Source organism: Musa acuminata, chromosome BXJ3-7 (genome assembly GCF_036884655.1).
Source record: "Musa acuminata AAA Group cultivar baxijiao chromosome BXJ3-7, Cavendish_Baxijiao_AAA, whole genome shotgun sequence".
Taxonomy (NCBI): Eukaryota; Viridiplantae; Streptophyta; class Magnoliopsida; order Zingiberales; family Musaceae; genus Musa; species Musa acuminata.
The window spans coordinates 9,106,818-9,128,282 of NC_088355.1; the positions used below are offsets into that span (position 1 = coordinate 9,106,818).

At 38.5% G+C, this 21,465-nt stretch overlaps 2 protein-coding genes across 2 annotated transcripts in view; one reads left to right on the top strand and one right to left on the bottom strand.

The window, feature by feature from the left end:
- LOC135642223 (inositol hexakisphosphate and diphosphoinositol-pentakisphosphate kinase VIP2-like) overlaps positions 1-17,155 on the top strand; it is a 56,461-nt gene extending 39,306 nt beyond the window's left edge. The window contains exons 22-30 of the mRNA XM_065158190.1: positions 2,340-2,578; positions 2,749-2,793; positions 4,746-4,812; positions 7,256-7,327; positions 11,314-11,537; positions 11,612-11,669; positions 13,271-13,438; positions 16,474-16,548; positions 16,665-17,155. Of these exons, the coding sequence (XP_065014262.1) occupies positions 2,340-2,578; positions 2,749-2,793; positions 4,746-4,812; positions 7,256-7,327; positions 11,314-11,537; positions 11,612-11,669; positions 13,271-13,438; positions 16,474-16,548; positions 16,665-16,928 (1,212 nt within the window). The 3' untranslated portion in view covers positions 16,929-17,155. The remainder of the gene's footprint in view (positions 1-2,339; positions 2,579-2,748; positions 2,794-4,745; positions 4,813-7,255; positions 7,328-11,313; positions 11,538-11,611; positions 11,670-13,270; positions 13,439-16,473; positions 16,549-16,664) is intronic.
- Positions 17,156-17,914: 759 nt separating this feature from the next.
- LOC135643780 (subtilisin-like protease SBT4.3) lies at positions 17,915-20,963 on the bottom strand. The gene is made up of 10 exons (XM_065161133.1): positions 20,871-20,963; positions 20,686-20,780; positions 20,528-20,619; positions 20,191-20,428; positions 19,599-20,109; positions 19,433-19,497; positions 19,159-19,368; positions 18,938-19,049; positions 18,640-18,853; positions 17,915-18,562 (listed from the first exon to the last, which is right to left on the bottom strand). The coding sequence occupies exons 1-10, from the start codon at positions 20,961-20,963 to the stop codon at positions 18,018-18,020; spliced, it is 2,175 nt and encodes a 724-aa protein (XP_065017205.1). The 3' UTR covers positions 17,915-18,017.
- Between the last annotated feature and the right edge of the window lie 502 nt (positions 20,964-21,465).

Genomic DNA, 21,465 nt, shown 5'->3' on the forward strand with positions numbered 1-21,465 from the left:
GAACCATGTTAATGCATGCAATGGTTAACATGGTTATATGGCTTCACACTCAAATTTCAAAAGCAGTATGAATTTTTAATCTTATATAAGGTTTATATGATTGTTTAAATAGGGTGTTAAATATTGGTTGGACACAAAGTCACCAATTGGTCCGATCAAGCATTGGTTTCACTTTCTATTTTACTCATTTTCCTTTTTTATTATTTTTCTAGTAAAAACAGTTGGTATAGGTTAGTATACACAGTATCAGGATTTTCTTTAACTGACTAATGGTTGAAGGGGGTTTGAGAGAGCGTTTGAAACCTTATTTTTAAGTGTTTATGAATCCTTCCGATCTTATCATCCTTATTGCTTGTCGGCTTCATTTGATCACCACTTTTGTCATTGATGTGGTGGGAATTGGAGTCTGAATCAAGGAGTTTCCTAAATTTGTGGTCCAAAATCTATGGGGACCCAACCTAATTGAATGGTTGATTCTCCTAATCGTCATACAGTATATTGAATTTTCTCTCTTCTCTCTCATAGTCATCTTTAAGATGGAGGCAAATATTATAATTCACAAATGAATAGGCGAACTTTTTGAACCATCAATACATGAGAAATTTATGTGGACAAGCTAGTACTGAATGCTTTAGTGGGTTTCATGTATTGGTAGGCACAGTTATGGTAGACAATGAGAGTGTATGGTGATGATTAGTGAGGAAGGATGGCAGTGAAAGAAAGTATCACTTTGAAGGAATGACATGAGAACTGTGGTGGTTTATTAGGCTCCAGATCGGCAAAATTTGATAGGTTTTTCCTCGATTATCCTATTTATTCTGATCTTCTGTAGAGTATTTTGACAAATCAGATGGTTCGATTTTGGGGGAAAAGAATTGGATGATTAAGGCTAATTCTAATTTATATTCAAAGAAGGAAAAAGAGAAGAGAGGTAGAAGGGAGAATAAAGGGGAAGGGAAGGGATCAAATGGTAAACAAGGAGGGAGAAAAAAGAAATACTATGGACCATGGAGAAGCAGAAATAAAGTGATAGTTCAATCGCTAGTTGTGTCAGAATATAGGAAATTGCATTGGAAGTCACAATGGATAATGCAAAAACTGAAGCTCCTTAATGAAGCTGAAATAAAGTGAAGCATGCCCGGCTAGTTGGTTTGAATCATGGTTTGCCGTACCGGTCCGTACCGCCCGATACGGGCGGTACGTACCGGTCCGACAGACTTTCGGTATGCGGACCATATGTTACCGTTCCGACACTGTAGTAGTACTGTAGCACTACTACAGTGCTCGGCACGCTCGGTACACCTGGGTGTACCGAGCGGTATACCGTACCGTACCGGTACCGAGCCCAGATCGAAACTCCGGTACGGTACGGTATTGCGAACCTTGGTTTGAATTACTTAAATTGGATATGGTATCATCCAAGGTTCGCTGTACCATACCGTACTGGCATTTCGACCCGGGCTCGGTATAGTATGGTACCGGTGTACCGGGCGGTACATCAGGGCGTACCGAGCGGTATGCCCTGGTGTACCGAATATTTTTTTATTTTTTTTATACTGTAACAGTGCTACAGTATAGCACTGTAGTGGTACCGGGCGGTCCGCGTACCGGTAACCTATCGGATCGGTATGTACCGCCCGGTACGGGCGGTATGCTTCGGTACGGCAAACCTTGGTATCATCAATTATATCAAATGAAGATTAAAATTGTTCAAGTCAAATCGACCATTTTTGGGTCACACATTATGAGTTGATTCTTTGGCCATAAATTGTTCAATAACTTATCAAGGACCCATATGAGCCCTGATCTCTAAGGGGTCTGCTGAAACCCATTCAATCACCATGAGCATTAAATCCCTCATTCTCAGTAGGCCTTTTGATGCCCATGATATGAACCTTTACCTTAGGTATTTTTAAGATCTATCTAGTGGTTGAATTTCAACTGATTAATTATTTAAGGGCCAGGATCGGCCCACCTGATCTGAATGGTTTTATCAGTTCATCTAGTCGTCATAGGTTGTCCAGTAAATGGATCAGAAAGCCTAAAGAAAAATTGTTAGCTTGTTTGTTTCCATAAATAAGTCAAAGGATGTATTGTAACTTCATTATCACAAATAGATGGTGAACAATTGCTCCAATTGATTTGAAATTTTGAAGAACAACATGTGCAGTTTTAACAAGTTTCTGTCGATAATTTAATAAATTGGAATGTCAGATGTGGAAGCAAGTATTTTAACTAGGATCTGTTTTTCTTCTTTAGGCAATATATGCCTAGTGTTCTTGAGAAGGTTGATTAGCAAAAAGAGTGTTTTTTTTTTTTAACTTCTTTTTCTTGGATAGGTTCAACTAACAAAGAAGATAACTTCTCAAGTGAAGCTACTAGCTGAAAATGAGGATGAGAAGCTTGCAACCAGCAAATACACAGTACTGCCTCCCTATGACCAAGCGAAGGCCCTGGGGAAAACGACCATTGATGCTGCTCGTATAGCTGCTGGGTTGCCTTGTGGTAGTGAAGGTTTCCTTTTAATGCATGCACGTTGGAAGAAGCTCGAGAGGGACCTGTATAATGAAAGAAAAGAGTATGTTATTTTTGCAAATATGATAGTGGCTTGTAGCCTGTGGTATCTGATCAACTAACATTAGTTCTTTATACACTTTTTCCAAATTTGAAAACTTGGTTCATGAATTGTTTCTAATCATAATATTATTTGATATCAGGAAATAACTTAAATGTCTTGTAATTTTGCAGCCGATATGATGTCACGCAAATTCCAGATATCTATGACTCCTGCAAGTAAGTTATATCTCAAATTGAATGTCATTTGTGAAGTGTTTTTTTTTTTTGAAGGAAAATGAGAATGAAGATCTATATAGGCAAGTTTGCTATCCTTTTCTGCAGCAAAGTCTATAATATTTTTTAACATTTTATAACCCATTTGGGAAAAAAAATAATAGTAGAAATTTGCTATGCAACATTTTTTTAGGCAAAATGCTATATCACAATCTTATTTCATCAAGATGGAAAAAATACAAGAAAAAAGGGAAAATTTTAAACAAAATTAGGAAATTAGGGAGAAGCAAAGAAAAATAGAATGACAAAATGCACTGCAATTTTCTAGTGACAAAAAAGTTTAGTGATAAAGAGGATGACAATATCCTCTTGACACTAGTAGTATCAGATGGATGCCTTAAGAAAATCCTACTGTCTCACTTTTCCCAAATGGCCAACATAGAAGCAGGATAAAATTATCTCCATATGTATTTGATTAAGGGATATTATTATACTCTTCAAAATCCCCAGCTTTGAGAATTGGAAGGCAAGGTGAAGGGACATGTGAGTTTGACAATAAGGTGTCAACTCTCCTACCATGAAGGGTCAAGGGTTTACAAACTTAGATCCTCCAAAGTCAAAACAAATCATAAGTTTGCAAGATAATACAACCTAGTCCCACTAAGCAATTATGTTATCCACTGACTTAATCACACAATCTGGATTTGTCAGCAAGTTCCACAATAGTGTTCCAACTTGTTGACACTAAAAACTTATATCTGAGAATAAGATTTGCATAAATGCATGCAAAAACAAAAAAAGAAATGCAGATAATTAGCAGTTTTACAAGTGGATAATTTTATGACAAATTTTCTGCTGGGAATCAGGGAGATATGAACAAGTAAATGGAGGTGAGAGTGGTCTGGGCCAGTTGTGCTTTTGGTACATGGATAGAGGGTAGAGAGGGGACGTCAGTGGTGGTGGAGAGAGGAGAAGAGGGAGTAGAGAAAGTCGGTAGCACAAGAGTTGGGACAGGAGGGGGTGGGAAAGGAGGGTGGTGGCAAGCTGGTTCTTGGTCATGGAGAGAAGGGAGGGAGGGAGGGGTGGAGAGAAGAGTGAGCAGCAGAAGAGGGAGGAGGATGGAGAATGGAGGATGGAGGGAAGGATGGCAACGGATGAAACTGGCAATGTTAGACACTGGAGAAGAGAGAACAGAAGAGGGGACAAAAGATGGAGGAGGAAGTGGGGAGCCAGCAGTTCTTCTTGGTCACAAAGAGAGGGCAGGGAGGGTGGGGACGAGTGAACACAAAATGATGGGTAGCATGGTGACAGTAGAAAATAGATGATGAAAAGGGGAAAGTTGGGTGGAGAGAGAGAGAGAGAGAGAGAGAGAAGGGACCAGCAAAGGGAAGGAAGGAAGAACCAGTTGCAAAAATTGATGTAGACTGAGATTTAAATCCGTAATTAGTATTCTTGTGCTACAAGTTTTTGTTTTCGATCATGACAGTTTCAAGGTAATGTGAAAATGTCTAGTACTATAGTATTGGTATTTGGTATGAAAACATACATTCATTCATGCATTTAATAAGTTTTATTTTTTAATTCTTTTTAGGCATTACAAATGTTTCTATGGACATGAAAGTTATTAAATCCAACCTAATTATATTGATTTTTTAGTTTGTAACATATTTGTACATAGTGACACATGATTTTCTACATGGCTACATGTACAATAGATCCTAGGAAAATTCATGTGTAGCATCTGATGTTTCATATGTACCATGCATTGAAGTGAACCTTGCTTTTAGAGCTGTTTTTTTATTGAACTTTGTAATTATGTTTTTTTAATAACTGAATGTGGCCATTTTGGTGCTGTTCATCATGGCTGTGTATGTCTTTCTAGAATCAATACTTATCATAATGTATTTAAACATATCTTGAGATATCTTGTGTTTTTCCTGTCTACTATATTACAGATATGACCTCGTACATAATGCGCATCTTAATCTGGAAGGTTTACCCGAGCTTTTCAAAGTTGCTCAGGTAAGCATGATACATCTATCTCTGCCAAAATGCTACTTTTTGTTGCTACAAAAATTTATCTTATTGAGTGTGAATATGTACATGTTTGACAGATACAGAGGAAAATTAAAATTATGCCCATATACAATAAATTACATAAATGGAGGATATGATGGGAAGGGGTTACAATGTGAACAAAGCTAGGATTGACATAAATAAAGGCTATGGTGCAAGTTCCTATCTAGAAGAAACTACAAAGCTAGGATTTCTTGCGATATTCCAAGTGTCCATCTAGAACTATCCTTTTGATTTGTCATATCATTGTCGTAGGATGATTTGCTTGACTTATCCATACTTAAACTGCTTAAAGACAGTTGCTGAGTCCCACGTAGCAAACTTGAATCGAGAAATATGTCATCAATGTAGACAAGAAAATTTTGACCTACAACTGAGGCTCACACACTGGACATACCACACAACATGGCTCTGTATTTACCGTCCCAACAGGACAACAAAAAGCAAACTGTTCAATTTTGCCTAATCTGATTTTACATGGTTTTGGGTACCTTTAATTTGGTTGTTTTATTGATCTAAACCATCCATTGGTTGCCTAAAGAATTCTATGCCACTGAAAGGCTCAATGGGATCCTTAAATAATTGATTTAGACTACCACTTTGTAATTTGAAACTTCTTAGCTCTTGGAGTATTCCATATGTTCCTTCTTTTAATGCAAGATGGATACAATACATTCAATGATCTCTATAGAGCTTTCTGGCCCTTCAATGTTTACATGTGATAATTTGATCCCAAGATGAATCTTATAAATTTCTTATTTGTTTGAAGATTGTACGTTGATCTTAAGGTGAATCCTTTCATGTAACTATCAAGAAGATTATATGTCTAAGATATTTTTGTTGTTGATGCTAGACAGTTGGGATCAGTGTTGTAGATCTTGAGTGTGGAACCTTGTTGGTCCATGGTCAGACCTGTATGAATCTAGTCTGTGCTAACATAACAGCAAGTATTGCATGATTAAAGGCCAGTTTAGGCTGGCCAGAACCCCAGGGAAACCCTATTTTTGGGGTTCTTTCCCACCTTTTCATGACAAATGTAACTCATATTCATCAAACTGAAGTGGTCTCAATCTAGAAAACAAAAAATACTGAATTGAACCATATATCAGATATGGGAATGCAACATGGTGAAATGTCAGATTGGGCCAGCTGGAACCTGAAAAAAAACAGTTTTTTTTGGGTTCTTTCCCACTTGTTCTTGATACGTACAGTCAATACCCATGTTGATATCTAAGAACCCTAGCTTCTAAAGAAACATTATTGGTTTCAGTCTAGAAAACAATAAATATGAAATTGAATCTTATATTAGAAATGGATCACAGGTTGTATCTAAAGAATCTATGTCCAGAGAAACAAATTCTAGCTTCCAACCAAATTAAGCATAATAAATTTGATGTATAATAAGATATATTTCTTGTCATACTACCAAACTGATCATTTGGGAAGATGAAAATGAATGTTAGTAAAGAGAAGATGATATTTTGCTTTTCCTTTTGTTTTGTTTTTAGATTTTAATGGATCTTTTATCATAATTGTTGAGGTATCTCATTCCAGCCAGAAGTAAACTCATTAGAAAGTTGGCCTAGCCTATTTGGCATTGACGGTTAACCTTTGAACCAATTGCCCTATGGACCTTATAACTTTAACATAATTATTTGGATATCTGGAAATAGTCTCAGTTGAACTCATCAGAAAGTTGGCCCAGCCCAACTATCATTGGCTGTCAACCTATGAGACCAAACTATGCAGCGTAATCTTGGGAGAGTCACATTAACAATTCAAGTCATATTTGCCATCTCTGCTTTCTTGGTTCCTTGGCTGAGATTCATTCTCTTGCCTACAGCATTGTTTGGTACTTCTATATGTTAATGGTATCATCTTGTTTCTTTTGTTACAATATCTGCAAATCGACTTATTCTAGCACTATACTTTATCTCTCATAAATTGTATTATTGATTTATTATCAATATTTGAGCTTTATGGTTTCTTATTCATGATAATTATATCAACCATATTATCAGGCCCTTTTTCTGAGTCATGATTGAGTGTATCACATACTAAACATGTGGATATGAATTATTTTACAATTTTATCATATTCTTTTGTATGGTCGGTCTACTATTCTTTTGTATATCAAAAATGTATATTTATCTTTTGTGAACAACGAAGAGTGTTAAATTTTCCTGTACCTTCTGTCTTTATGTATCTCATGATGTTAGTTTATTCAGTACATATGAGACCCCTTTACTGGTGAGATGTATGACTGACCTGTATTTGTATATATAAACTGTGTGTGTTTAACTTCTGTAATTAAACTCTTTTGAGTACTCTTTTTGACTAAAGACATATCATTGAATAGTTGTTTATAGTCATTTTTCTATCTTTTCAGTTGTTAGCTGATGGTGTTATTCCTAATGAGTATGGGATAAATCCAAAGCAGAAACTGAAAATTGGGTCTAAGGTATGTGGTCCTGCAGTTTTCTTCCAATAAATATTTAGTTGCAATATTATGTCTTTATAAATAAGTTGAATTCCTTAATTATCAAACACTTTTAGCAATGATACGCTCTTGAAAGACATTGTAAGGCTTCGGAAAACCTACAGGTGGAAACTTTATCATGGAGGTTTAAATGTTTTAACACTGAAATTTATGAAGGCAAAATTATTGTATGGTATTATGATCTAAGAGATTATCAAATGAAATCAGACAGAAACACAAGTATATCCTCCAAATTTTACATGCCATCAATTAGCAAGCTCTTAAATTTAACTATCTCATTTACAATTAGTAAGCTATGTTAAATTGTCTATTATGAGCATTGTGTACTCTTGTTTAGCTCTCATATGCCTGCAATTTGGCTTTCCTTGTCTTTTCTTGCTCTTGATCTTCCCTGCTGAAGAACAGACCTCATCAAGCCTCCATAATGATTGATTGCTGTTAAAATGTGCAAACTTCTATTATAGAAAACCTATTAACAATGAATTTATATTTATTTCTTGCCAGTCATATAGAGGTTTCCTTACATTTGGTATCCTATTATCAATTAACAATACAAATTGAAGGCTTAGATCTTCAGGCAGTGCCTCCTTAATCTCATTCCTTATAGTATATATCATGTGACGTAAAGCCCATTTGTAATATCCTTTTCCATATCAATTCGAAGGATGATTGTGTATGATGGCTCTACAGATGGTCTTACTTCATTCTAGAATATAGAGGATAACATGCAGTTCTCGATCATCTTCTCATCTGATGTGCTAACAAAATGTAAACCAGCCTAGTCACTGCATGTAAACAAAGCCTTGACTCCAGTCACTTTCCTGTTGGATGAACTACTAGGACTTCAAGAAGATGAAGTTAGTACCAAAATGTGTGACCCCTCGATATAGGAGCTCCCTTTATAATACTCAATCGATAATCTCTCTTTGTTCTAGAATGTAGAAGATAAAATGCAGTTCTTGATCATCTTCATCCGATGAGCTAAAAAAAATGAAAACTAGCCTACTGTCATGACTTGACTCAATGAAATAACAAGCTTATCAACTTCATTAAGCTCAAACCACTCGACAAAATGCTTAAGCTGAAGTTGATAGTAGTACACTTATCAAACTTTTATAAGTTAATCTTAGTCTTGTTCATTTTCGGTGGGAGAGTAATTGGGGCATTACAAACTCCTTCACTTAAGGGCTCGACATCCTCATCAAGGCCCAGCATAGCCTAGACCAAACTCTAGCATGGTGCATGTGAGGCATAGCCTAGTGGTGACTCTATATTGTGACAAGTCCTCTAACTCTATGCATGGGTAGCCCTTTCCTACTCGAGCTCCGTCACCATACCCTAATATTAAGTCGGCTCTGATACCAAATGTCATGACCCAACCTGATGGGATAATTGGCCTATCAATTTCGTTGAGCTCAAACCACTACCCAACATGCTTAAGTTGATAGTAGTACACCCATCAAACCCATATAAGTCCATCTTAGTCTTGCCTACTTTCAATATGAGACTAATTGGGGTGTTACACCTAGTCATTGGATGTTAACAAAGCCTTGACGCCTGTCCTTTTCCTATTCAATGAACTTCTAGGACTTTAAGAAGATGGAGTTTGCAAGAAACTTAGTGACCCCTAGTCACAGGAGCTCCCCTAGTTTAGATCTTTGCATTAATGCATGCACCAAAAGATAATTACAAATAAAATGAGGCGTGTTCAACACATTTGTCGTTGTCCACTTCATCATAGGGATATCATCGATGTGTGTCATACGGTCTATATAGCAAGCCATACATCCAAAAAAGAAATTCTTATTTGTCCATCAATTGTTCATTGATATTCTTAAATTTGCACCATTATCAGTCAGCATCTAGATTACTAGCACACTCCAACCTCATCCACCACTATTTTTATCTATGTTGAACAGAAGATGGCCCTTTTATTATAATGGACTAGGAAATTGATGATGCTCGTCTTAGTATGTTTGGACTAGTATCACTAATTCACATCATAAAGTTCTTAATCTTTTTGGGTGACAAACCAATCTCGAATTTTCTTGATCTCCTCATCAAGGTCTGCCTTTTCGAGTATCGGACCCTTTTTGTCAATCTATTGGAATGATACATACCAGTCTGTACTAGTGTATTGACACATGGTACATCGGTGCATACCGGTGGTTCGACGAGGAAGAAAAAGAGGGAGGGGTAGAAGGGGAGGCAGAAGAACAAAGGAGGAAGGAGGAAGGAAGAGGGAAGAAGCAGAAGAAGTGGAGGAAGAAGGAAGAAGAAGAAGAAAGTAGCTACAGCGGTGAGGCAATGACATCGTTGAAGCGACAGCAACAACACAACGGCGAGGCGGCGGCATCTTATGCAGAAAGAGGGCTCGTGTTTGCAATGGTGAGATGGCGACATCTTATGCAATGGCAAAGTGGCAGCGACAACGGCAAGGTGGTGGCATCTTATGTGAGAAGCGGGCTCGTGTTCACGAGCCCTAATCTCTTTCTTTTCTTTTTTGATGCTGATTTGGATAGGGGCCCCACCATTTTCTTTGATTTTTTTATTAATTTAATTAGATCGCCTAAAACATGGTGGTCCGTGTATCGACCCATGCCCAGACTGGTATGTACCACCCATACTGTACCATTTCGGGCAGTACAGCAAGCGTTGCTCCTCATTAAGTTACCTGGAAATCTCATATAAAGTAAGAAGTTGTGTCCTAAAACCATGTTTCTGAATGGTTGACACCAAGGGTTGGTAGTGAGGGTCTTGAGCTGCATGTACAAAAATGTAATTGAAGTTGGGACCACTTTGCTATTGTCTTGTCTATCCTACATACTGCTTGTTCTCTTTTGTATAAGCATCATCTTCCCATCTACTTTGCAGTCTAAGATTGAGCATGTTCTACATTCTGCTGGAAGAATGCTATTGGATCAATGTCAATCATGTTAAGAGCTAGCATCCTATCCAAAAAACTCAAAACCTTGTATGTCCTTGACTCGTGACTGTCATATACTGTCACTTCTGCCTGGCTTATGATCACTAGGTTATCTCATACTAACACTCCTGCATAAACTTCCTCCATTCCTCGTGGGGATGAAATTTTAATTAAATTCAACTCTTATCCCCTTTTTTTACAACTTTTCAATCAAATCTATGATTTTTCCTTCCTTTTATTTTAATTTTATTTTCTTCTTATTGAGAAATCTTGGTAACTAATATAGGATTGTTGTGGATATTCCATGCGGTAACTTATGATACATGCAAAAGACACCATAAGCTACTTAAAATTATCCAAGAGAAAAATAAATCAGAACTGTTCCACATCAATTGTCCTCATACTGGGATGGACTTCCGAAGCCATGTTAGTGTTTTGCTATCTCATGCATGTGATTTTCCTCCAATGATGCATGAAGAACAGTTGTAAGCTCAGGGGCCTCATCAACATTGTCTCTCCAACCCACATACTATTTCCACTGTTGAGATGCTCTCTCTGAGCTGCTTGTTAGTGTTTAATTTCTGTCATACCACATTATCATTAAAGGTGTAGATGACAACCGCATAAATTGGTCAATTCTCTGTAATTTCTTTATCTGTTCATGCATTGTCAAGTTTCTTGATGTCTATTATAGATGATGTAGAAATTCCTGTCATCTATCTATAACGGAATGTCAAAGAATAGCTTTTCCCATCAAACATTTTATGCATCCTGGTAGTACAACAATTTGCTTCCTGAATGGCACTTTCCTTGAGCAGATATAGATTGTTGTCAGTCTTCTTTTAAAAAGATACTTTTTTTTAATGTTGATTTGAAGTTTTGAACACTTTTCTTTTCATCATTATTAGATGCTTATTAATAGAACATGTTGACTCCAGAGCAGTCTACCAGCCAATCTTTAAGTGTGTACTCAATCTTTATTTACAAGTTGTTTTCTTGGTTTTAATTTTTGGTGGTTCAGATTGCTCGTCGTTTGTTGGGCAAGATTTTAATTGACCTGCGTAATACTCGAGAAGAAGCAATAAGTGTTGGTGAACCAAACTACAATCAGGATGAGACAGACTTATTTAGACCTCTGAATAAGAATGAGCACACAAGAAGATCAAATTCCACCTGTGACAACTCACCAAAAAAAAATGAAGATGATGATGATGATAGAGAGACCAAATACCGCTTGGATCCGAAGTTTGTATTTTTATCTTCTTAGTTATGAGTTATTTAGTGAGGACAGGATAATTACTACATTCTTTACTTGTCAGATATGCTAATGTGAAAACACCTGAACGACATGTCCGCACAAGGCTTTATTTCACATCGGTATGTGCATATATCTTTCTCATTTTTTTAAAATGGTTCACTTATCATCTAGTTGTGACCTGTGCATGGTTAAATCATGTTATTTCCAGTAATCTCATTGATCACCATCTAAATCTGGTTGATCTAGCTTCTCTGCAGATGAATGTGTATTAAGAACAGTTTTAATAAGTTGACCTTAGTTGGATTGTTAGAAACAAGAGTGAAGCAATAGATTGGTGGCATAAATGTCATGAAATGCTGTTCTGGATAGTGTGTTGAGAATAATTATGTTTTCTTTGGTCTGGTTTAAATTTTGGATTTTGTCAAATATGGTGTTTTGTATGTTAAGATTGTGGAATCCTGTGTGATGCATTTTGAAGTGGTTATGCAGAATTGACAGAACTTCTGGGTTCCTTTTATATATGGTGCAAATAATCGAAATCTAAGAAGAGGTGGAGTATGCTGTTTACGATGTTAAGGTTGTGGAAGAGAGTGGTTATACAGAATCAAGAGAACTTTTAGGTTACTTTTGTATATGATACAAATAGAAGAGAATTGAGATGATCATCATGTGAAGTTATACAGTTGATCTATGAAGTATGAACATAATGACCTCGAGATGTTACATGTTATTTTAATACTTAAACCCAATAGAGGACAATCATTAACACACTGTTTATCCTTTGTATATTTGGATAAATTGTTGCATGACACAGGTTTGACTGATTTCAAATCCAAATGACAAGTTCGGTAGGTGTTGAACTTATTTCTGTCAATTCTTGCATCTCTTGCAGTAGTAGAATCAGACTAAAATAAATGAAGCAAAGAAGATTGCCTAATCTTTACCTATTTCGTATATCTGGACATTCGAAGTTTTAGAGTCTAGCTACATAATCAGTTTATCGTCTGATTATTTATTATCTTAGGCAAGGTTCGCAATACCGTACCGTACCGGTATTTCGATCTGGGCTCGGTACCGGTACGGTATGGTGTACCGAGCGGTACACCCAGGTGCACCGAGCACTGTAGCAGCACTACAGTGTACTACAGTGCACTGCTACAGTGCGGACCGGTACCAGGCGGTCCGCGTACCACTGGCCTGTCGGATCGGTATGTACCGCCCGTACCGGGCGGTATGATTCGGTATGGCAGACCCTGATCTTAGGTAGCTCATGTCGGGGCATATGGTTGTCATTATCCACACTTTTCCCCATAATTTTTTCACTTACAGAAAAAAATTGTAAAATGTAGAAGGATTTATGGCACAAAGTCTCCTAGTGTCTAGTTCCTAAACAAGCAAGATCAAGAAAGAAATGGTCTCACATAAATGTCTTCGAGAACTCAAAAAAGATAGTTGATTCTCAGAAGTATCTATATTATCGACTTCTGCTGAGGCTTGCATTCCTTGCATCCTTCGAAGTTCCCTTGAGACCTATGATGTACCTTGAAATCGCAACAAGTGTGAAGTTTAGTTTTAGAATGGTGGTTTGTTTTCTCCAGATTTGGATATCAACCAATGAATAATTGATGGACTTGTGTATCCTTGAACATTAATTTTCATTCTTTCTCAATTGTTATCATATTTAAGGTAATAATTTCATGAATTGCTTTGTCAATTACAGGAATCTCATATTCACTCTCTAATGAATGTTCTTCGCTTTTGTAACCTGGATGAGTCCATACAAGGAGAGGATAGCCTTGTATGCAGTAGTGCATTGGAGCGGCTATTTAAGACTAGAGAACTTGATTATACGAGTCACATTGTTCTACGGATGTTCGAAAACATAGAGGTATGGTTTAAACTTTAGTGAATCAGAAACCTGTCATGTCTTCATTGTTTTTTATTCCTCCCAATACACTATTACTGATTTTATGATTCATGTTAACTTATATGTAAATCTAGTGTAATGAAGAATTCAAGTGAAAATTGTATAATTAAGAAAGCTTCTGTTCATGAAATCAGTGTTGTGTTCATGGGTGATGACCATGCTACTAAAGAATTGGGTCAAGTAAAATATACTAATTTGTTTTAGGTTGGAAAATTTTTCTAGAGTGCACTTGTTCTAATGGAACACTTGTTCCTCGTATATGATGTCTCATTTCCCATTGCAAGCAATCATTATTCTTAAGTTCATTAACAATTTAATTGTGATTAATTTTTTTTGTTTACTAAGATTTTTGTTGACATTAATTTTGAACTCTAGTTATGAGAACAAATTGGGGGCATAGTACAATGTATGAAATACTGAAACTGAATATATGGAATACAATATTAGCAGAGTAAAAGCATTACTCAACAAGGCAGATTAGTGAAAATATTTTTTGTTAAAGTAAAAACAAGATGGCTAAAGAGGGGGCAAAAGGATTTTTGTATGATTATTATCTACCAGTAGATTAAGATGAAATTTCTATAGTGCAGTTGTAACTTGTAAGGCCAACATCTTTATACATTGGATTTTTCGGCAATTGAGAATTAATGAAATCAAAAAGAAAATGTTGAGGTCAATGTTGTGGGTTTATAAGAAAAGATAAAGAAATATTTTCATTCAACAATTAGATGTAACCCAATATAATGTAAAATGGAGTTGGATAATTGCAGATAATATCAGCATGTTCAGAAGTGACCTACAAATGCCATTATTAATCAACATGAGTCGATTATGATTAGTGGTGCAAGAAAGATGTAGGGAGACATCCAAGCTTTACAAGAAGCTCATTTGATTACTCGATTACCTTTGGATATCTTTTATGTAGCTCAATGGCAAGAAAAGATCGATGAAGTGTACCCTAAATAATTGAGACATTATGACTTGTTATTGGAAGTGCATAAACGATAAGAGCATCATGGATGCTTGACTAGAAGTTGAATATTAATTTGTTGTCTCATCTCCCTTTCTTTGTACATTTAAATCATGGTCAAAGTCACTACAAAGGTGTCTTTCGGAGAACTAGTTATTGGTATAACATGCATTTAAGAAATTGTTCAATAGTCCTTTTCAGCTACATTTTTGGATTAACGTCATTTTTGCTTGTGGTTTGTTGCATCCATATGTTGGTTTTTGTAGTACCACGACATTGGTTTTTGTGGCACTCCTACACAATTGCTGTAGTATATGCTACTATGCTAGACATTAAGTATTTGATATCAAGGTTTAGAATATCAAGCCATTGCTAATACCGGTCAATGATAGGACTGGTATAGTGTCTATACAGATCCACATACCGACACTCAGTACAGATTGATTTTGTCCAGATCAGAGATCAAGGGAGAGAACAGAGTAGTGGAGAGAAGAGGGGAAAGAGGAAGAAGAGTAGGAGGCAGAAGAGGTGTACCAATAAGAGGAGACAATGGCCCAAGAGAGGTGGAGATGGCAACTTAAACAAGGATGTGATGTTAGCAACGCGGCAGAGAGGAGGTAGAGGAAGAGGGAAGAAAGGAGAGAATAAAAGAGACATGGTGTGAGAAAGAGGAAAAGAAAAAGAATGATACAAACCAAGGTTCAAAGTCTTGGTTCGACACTGGTAGCAGTCCATGCTCAGACTGAGCCATGGTAGGAGGAGGGCTGGATGTTGAACATGATGAGGTGGAGAAGGAAGAAGAGGTGTAGGAAGAGAAGGGCAAGGATGAGACATATTAGAGGTGAAGAAGGAAGCAGTGACCCATTTTTGAGGCGATAGGGAGGAGGCCAAGGAGGAGGAAGGGAGAGAGATAAAGCGAGAAAGAAAAGGAGCGACCAAGGCATGGAAGGAAAGATTAAAAAGGTACAAAAAAGAGAAAGACAATTGTAAGAAAAAGAAATGATAGGGGTACAGGGTGACATGCTCTACTGCCCTGTAGAGCAGATATTGGAAATATTGTGAAGTTGGAGGAGGTTTCAAGTTCCATAAAACATCATGTGAAGCTATTCTTTAGACGTGGCACCTGTGTTGAGTTACCAGAACATTCAGAATCTGTTGGATTTCCAAATAAAGCTGACTGGTCTACAGATTATTTAGCTAAGAAAGTTCTCTTGAAAAGTTCTCTTGAAAATAACATAGTGAGAGAGAGAGAGAGAGAGAGTTCATACTTGATTTTTCCAGCCAATGACAACTCTGGCAAACAGTAGCAGTTGCGATCCAATCCGTTCAGTCCTTTCAGTCGGTGACTGGTGACTTGCAATTCAGTCAGAGCGGTGAAGGACAGTGGAGACTTTCTCTGTCAATGTAAGGCCTCTTATTACTGGTAGGAGCTACTTTTCAGTGGCAACCATGGAGGAAGAAAATAGGACTTTTCCTGAGTTGAAATAAATCTGTGGCTTAAGAGTGAGAGCTGGCTTTCACAATAAAAAAAGAGCTCAGGGAAATTTTGTTATGAACAATTACAGCTGTATAAGTCTCTAAACATAGTATTGAGTTCTTTTACTTGATTCATGTATTCCACATCAATTGATGGCAATTATTGAGTTAAAGTAAATACATAATTTCCATGGTAGGTGAAATGGGATTGTTTTAATCAACACAACCTGAAAAAAAAAAATTTAATAGTCAAACCCGCAGCTGCTTGTTTTTGCATTGAGACACATGGCAATTATATGACAGAAGAATATCAATCACCCAATTATATTCTTCATATTTTATTTTTATGCATAGATGGCGGACATATATGCTTATGCTTTGTGTTTGCCTGAATGTGCATGTCCTCGTGTGTGTGTGTGTGTTTACATTATATACACCCACAAGACAGTCAATGTTGCTTGGTCACCTTGCAATGCAAATTTGTCTGGCCTTAAATCGGTTGGATCTAGCACTTATTAACTCCGTTAAATTGTTACTCCACTAATTGCAGGTATCTTTAGAAGACCCAAAGAGGTTCCGGATAGAAATGACCTTCAGTCATGGTGCAGATTTAAGCCCTCTACAGGTAATTATGCTAGTTTATCTCTAGAACAGCATCAAGTATTATAGATAACTAGAAATATCACAATGAGGATTGACAGCTAGATCACATGAGTTTTCTTTTGGATTATTTTGGTGCAGGATCATGACAATGAAGCTGCTTGTTTGCTTCAAGAGCACACATTACCCATCATGGGACCTGAGAGGTTGCAGGAAGCAGGGTCTTACTTGACATTAGACAAGTTTGAAAAGATGATCCGTCCGTTTGCCATGCCGGCTGAGGACTTTCCACCACCGGCAGTTCATCAAGCCTTCTCTGGTTACTTCTCCAGGAGTGGTGGAGTGCTAGAACGTCTAGCTAGCCTATGGCCATTCCATAGGAGCAGCGGCAACTCTTTGAAGTAATCAGAATGTTTCTTTTCAACCCTTCTTTTGTTTGATTCTGTTTGGAAACATGGTATATATGCCTTCCCATACAAAGATAAGCACTATGGAGATCAGTTTCATGTGCCCAATTTTTTTAATGGATCATATTTTTGATTGGATTTTTCGTAAATTTATAAAAAGCTTGATCAAAAGACTATAATGTTAATATGAACATAATAAAGATAAGTTTTATTAGGGTGAACTCAGTTTGGACCTTGGGATACTGTTTGTCAGATATAGTTATGCCAGTATTATTCTTTTATCAAGACCTGCTGCATATTTCATGGTCATTACATTGTCTCAAGGTTTCAGGCTTGCTTAATTAATTGATGTTTGCTTGCCGGCTACATAAATATGATACAACTCTTCTTCAGATGTTTGGAGAAAGTATTCTTACAAAATAGTTGGAGAAACAAGCACTGTGGTGATTTTTTTTTTTTTTCTTGTTCGGGATAGTTGTAGCCCAACTTGTTCTGTCAACAAGTTGACATAGAGAGGTTACATAGTAACAAAAGGGGATTACCTACCTAGAGATGTTACATAGGTTAAAGACTCTTGGAGTGTCGCTTCCTCGTGTATTTGTGTTCAGTTTCTTCGATGAGGACCAAATTTATCGTAAATTAATTTACTTTGAAATTGACTATATAAACAATTTTATTTGAAAGTTCATATACAATTAATTGTATGTTTATATATGATGTTGATGCTAGAATCAAGCATTTATAATGGATTGTCATAACTCTTGTGCAATCATTTGCTTGATGAGATTCTTTCTTAACGTGCACAATTGACTGCTGTCTTTATGCTAATTTTTTATGAGATTCTTTTCTCATGTGCTGGATGCTAATCCTCTGTCATACAATTGATTATTTTAAATTTATGATTGATTTGACAAAAAAAAAAGTAAAATTCATCCACAGAACTGCTGTTTATCATTGTGAAATGCATGCACAAACACTGCCCTTACTATGCGGTTACAATCTCATAGGTGAAAAGATAATAATAAACCAGTATATAAATCAAGCATACAACCAAACCTCCAAAAACTAATGCTAATAAGCAGGTTGGTCATGACCACAGCTCATGTTCTGTATGTATAACTATCGGACTTCTCACCTCATGTTTTCCATCGGACCATACGATCGAAGCCGAGGCAACAGAGTTCAGCGAGAGCGGCTTCCCAGCGACCCTCACGACGAAGCTTTGCTTCTCATTCAATTCTCCGAAGTGAAGCTTACGTGGATTCACCTCAATATCAAGACCGGATCCTGAGGCGACCTTGGCTGTGTAGGTGGAATTTGGATTTCCCACATTGGTTACTGTCCTCGAGAATTCTGCTCGGTACTCCTTACCCCGTGCAACATAGCGGGTCATCGTAGGATAGTTCATATCCACCGTTGTTACGTTTACGTTCCTGGGACAGCTGCTGCTATTATCTCCAGTCACGAGCCTGATCAACCTTGTGCTGTAGCCTTGCACGCAGAGCATTTTCACGAAGTCTCTCGCGGTTGCATCATACACAAGACCCGGACTTGTTGCCTTTTTCGGATTGAGTTGCCCAGCTCCATAGGCGAGTTCGGCCTCTGGATTGCGTGACGGACTCATAGGAGTGGCTGCACGGCAAAGACACATGAGAAACGCCGCAGCAGTGCGACGAGAATTAGAATTACGAGGAGGAGACTCGGATTACCTGTAGTCATAAGAGCAGACTTGATGGCTGCCGGAGACCATCCCGGGTGGAACGACTTGACGTAGGCAGCAACAGCAGTGGCATGGGGGCAGGCCATGGATGTTCCGGATATGATGTTGTACTTGACTGAGCGCGTATCATTGACGTCGTTAGAAACGGAGCCCTTGGGAGACCATGTTGCCAAGATATCAGTCCCAGGAGCACTTATATCAGGCTTCCAAATGGAAAACAGAGTGGAGGTTAGATTTCTCAAAGGAAAAGGGCTGCAAGTCTGAGAAATGTTGAAGGCATCACCCACTTTCAGGATATTGGGAGTGATCGGATTCGGCCCCCTGGAGGAGAACAAAGCAACAACTGGCGCTCCTGGGTTGAAGACTGCCCGACTTTTTTTTATCCTAGAAAGAGGTCTCCTGCTCCATGCAAATTAAATTGCCAAAAGTAAAAGAAAACAGGTTAACAACTTAGTGGCACTACGAGACGTGGTTACAGATCGAAAAGTTGTGAGCTGGTTAGAATAACCTGGCTCTCTCGATGTAGTTTCTGATTGTTTTCCCCTGCCTTTCGCTGATGCCGACTGCAGGAAGAGAGTATGTGCGTGCTGAGTCCAGGTCGCTAATCACTGCCAATGCTCCCTTGGCACCGGAAGACACAGCTCCAGCTTCATAAAGACCATCACACAGGATAATCTTTCCTTCAAAAGTTGTATTTGGGGTTTCTTCCAAACAGATGCTACAGCACACAATGGAAAGAGAATGAGAGATGATGATGACGATGATAAATGAAGCATTGTTACCTTTCATCGCCGAGTACCAGTGGGTAGAATTTTTTCTGACTGGGGAAGCTGTTGATAGAGATCCCCTGTGTGCATGTGAATTTTCTTAAGCAACCGTACACCACCGACCATATATAGATCGAAGTGACAAGATCTTGGCATGAGATTAGTACAACAAGTAACTCACACTGATGGTCTTATTATTTCCCAGGACAACCTTGTCTACGATGCGTCGATCGATGCTGCTTGCTGCAACCACCAGCATCCATGGAGCGACATTGGTTACGGTCTCTCGATACGGCCCGTAGTTACCTGCCGAAGCGGATGTAAGGATTCCCTTCGCCACGGCATGGAATGATCCGATCGCTAGTTCGTCCTTGAAGTAATCGACTGCAAGTGACCCTCCGAGCGACACGGATATGATATCGACGCCGTCGGCTATGGCGTCGTCGAATGCAGCAAGGATGTGATGGGAATCGCAGCCATCGGACCAGCAGATCTTGTAGACGGCGATCCTTGCAGTGGGCGCCCCACCCCTTGCGGTGCCTTTCGCAATGCCATACAGGCTGGCTTTCCTCACCTCGCCGCCGGCCACCGTCGACGCGGTGTGGCTGCCGTGGCCGTTGAAATCTCGTGGAGATCGCTCGACGGGGATCGAGGCATCCGGGGCTATGTAGAAGCGTGCTCCCACGATCTTACTACCGTAGGCCAAAGATGCAAATCATTCAGTGGTGTGACGAAGCATGAGAAGGAGATCGACCGCAAGGATGATCACATACTTGTTACATGTGAAGTTTTGGCAGACACCTTTCCATTTGCTCGGCGGTGGTCCAAAGCCTTCGTCGCTAAACGCTTCTGCCTCGGGCCAAATCCCTGTGTCTAACATCCCGACAATGATATCAGTTCCGGTCGACTGCTTTCGCTGCAGATCGCGAGTCAAGCCCAAGAAATCCCATGACCTCGTGGTGTGAGGCTTGAGCTTTCTGCTAGGAAACACTGAGATTACTCCGTGCTCACCTACAGGTTTGATCAATCATCAATCGACTTGATATTTATATGTGAATCACAGGATTCAGCATCGCAACGATGAATCAATTTTGTCCTCTGACATCATACCGGCTAACTTTTCTTTCTCCTCGTGAGTGAGTCTGGCTGCAAGCCCATTGAAGCTCCTCGTGTAGCTGTAAACCAAGCGCTCCTTCGCCGAACTACATAAAATACAGCACTCGATCAATTTTAGAATTGATTTCAAGATTTCAAGAACTAACGTATACCTGCCGCCATCGAGTACTCGATCGAGTAAGGTAAGATGGGAATCGGTCGAGTAGTATTGCGATGACGGCTGGTTTCCCATGTAAGCAATATAAACCTGCATATGACAACCATAGCTCCAGAAATCAGCGCACTACAGAGCACCAAACGAGAACATATATCGTCTTTCGAGCAAACTGCTACTAACCTGTCGGTCTTCATGAGCATCGGTAAAGGAAGCAAGAAGAGATAGGGAGGTGATAGCAACGAGAAGGCGTGTAAGATATTTGATCGGAGACATTGCCATTGTTTCTCTGCATCGAGAGAAAACTAGTTGTTTACGAATGAAGTCACTTTTTCATATGCATTGCACTTAAAAGACTGAAGGAGACTGTATCACTAACGAGATCCTGTGGCCAAACCTTTTCATTGTCGAGATCCTTAAAAGGGAACTGTATCACTAACGAGATTCTGTAAATGACTTTTCGCCGATCTTTTATCAGATCATCAAACGATGAGAAGAAATCATATGCAACTTCAAGTACTGTCTCGATGAAATAGGTACCGAAGTATATAACAATCCATGAAATAGGGGAATTAGAGTCGTACGCTGACTTGATTTGGTCAAATAAGGGATGTAAAAATATTCAAGGTGATTATGTGAAAGAATTATACTCCTGATATAAAAATGCTATGCTCTAAGATGCCACCTGCATAAAGACTAAGGTTGAAGGAGATTCCCTGACCCGATCCCTCCGATGCTCAAGTTAACAATATGACATCTAAGCTCGAGTAGTTCACAA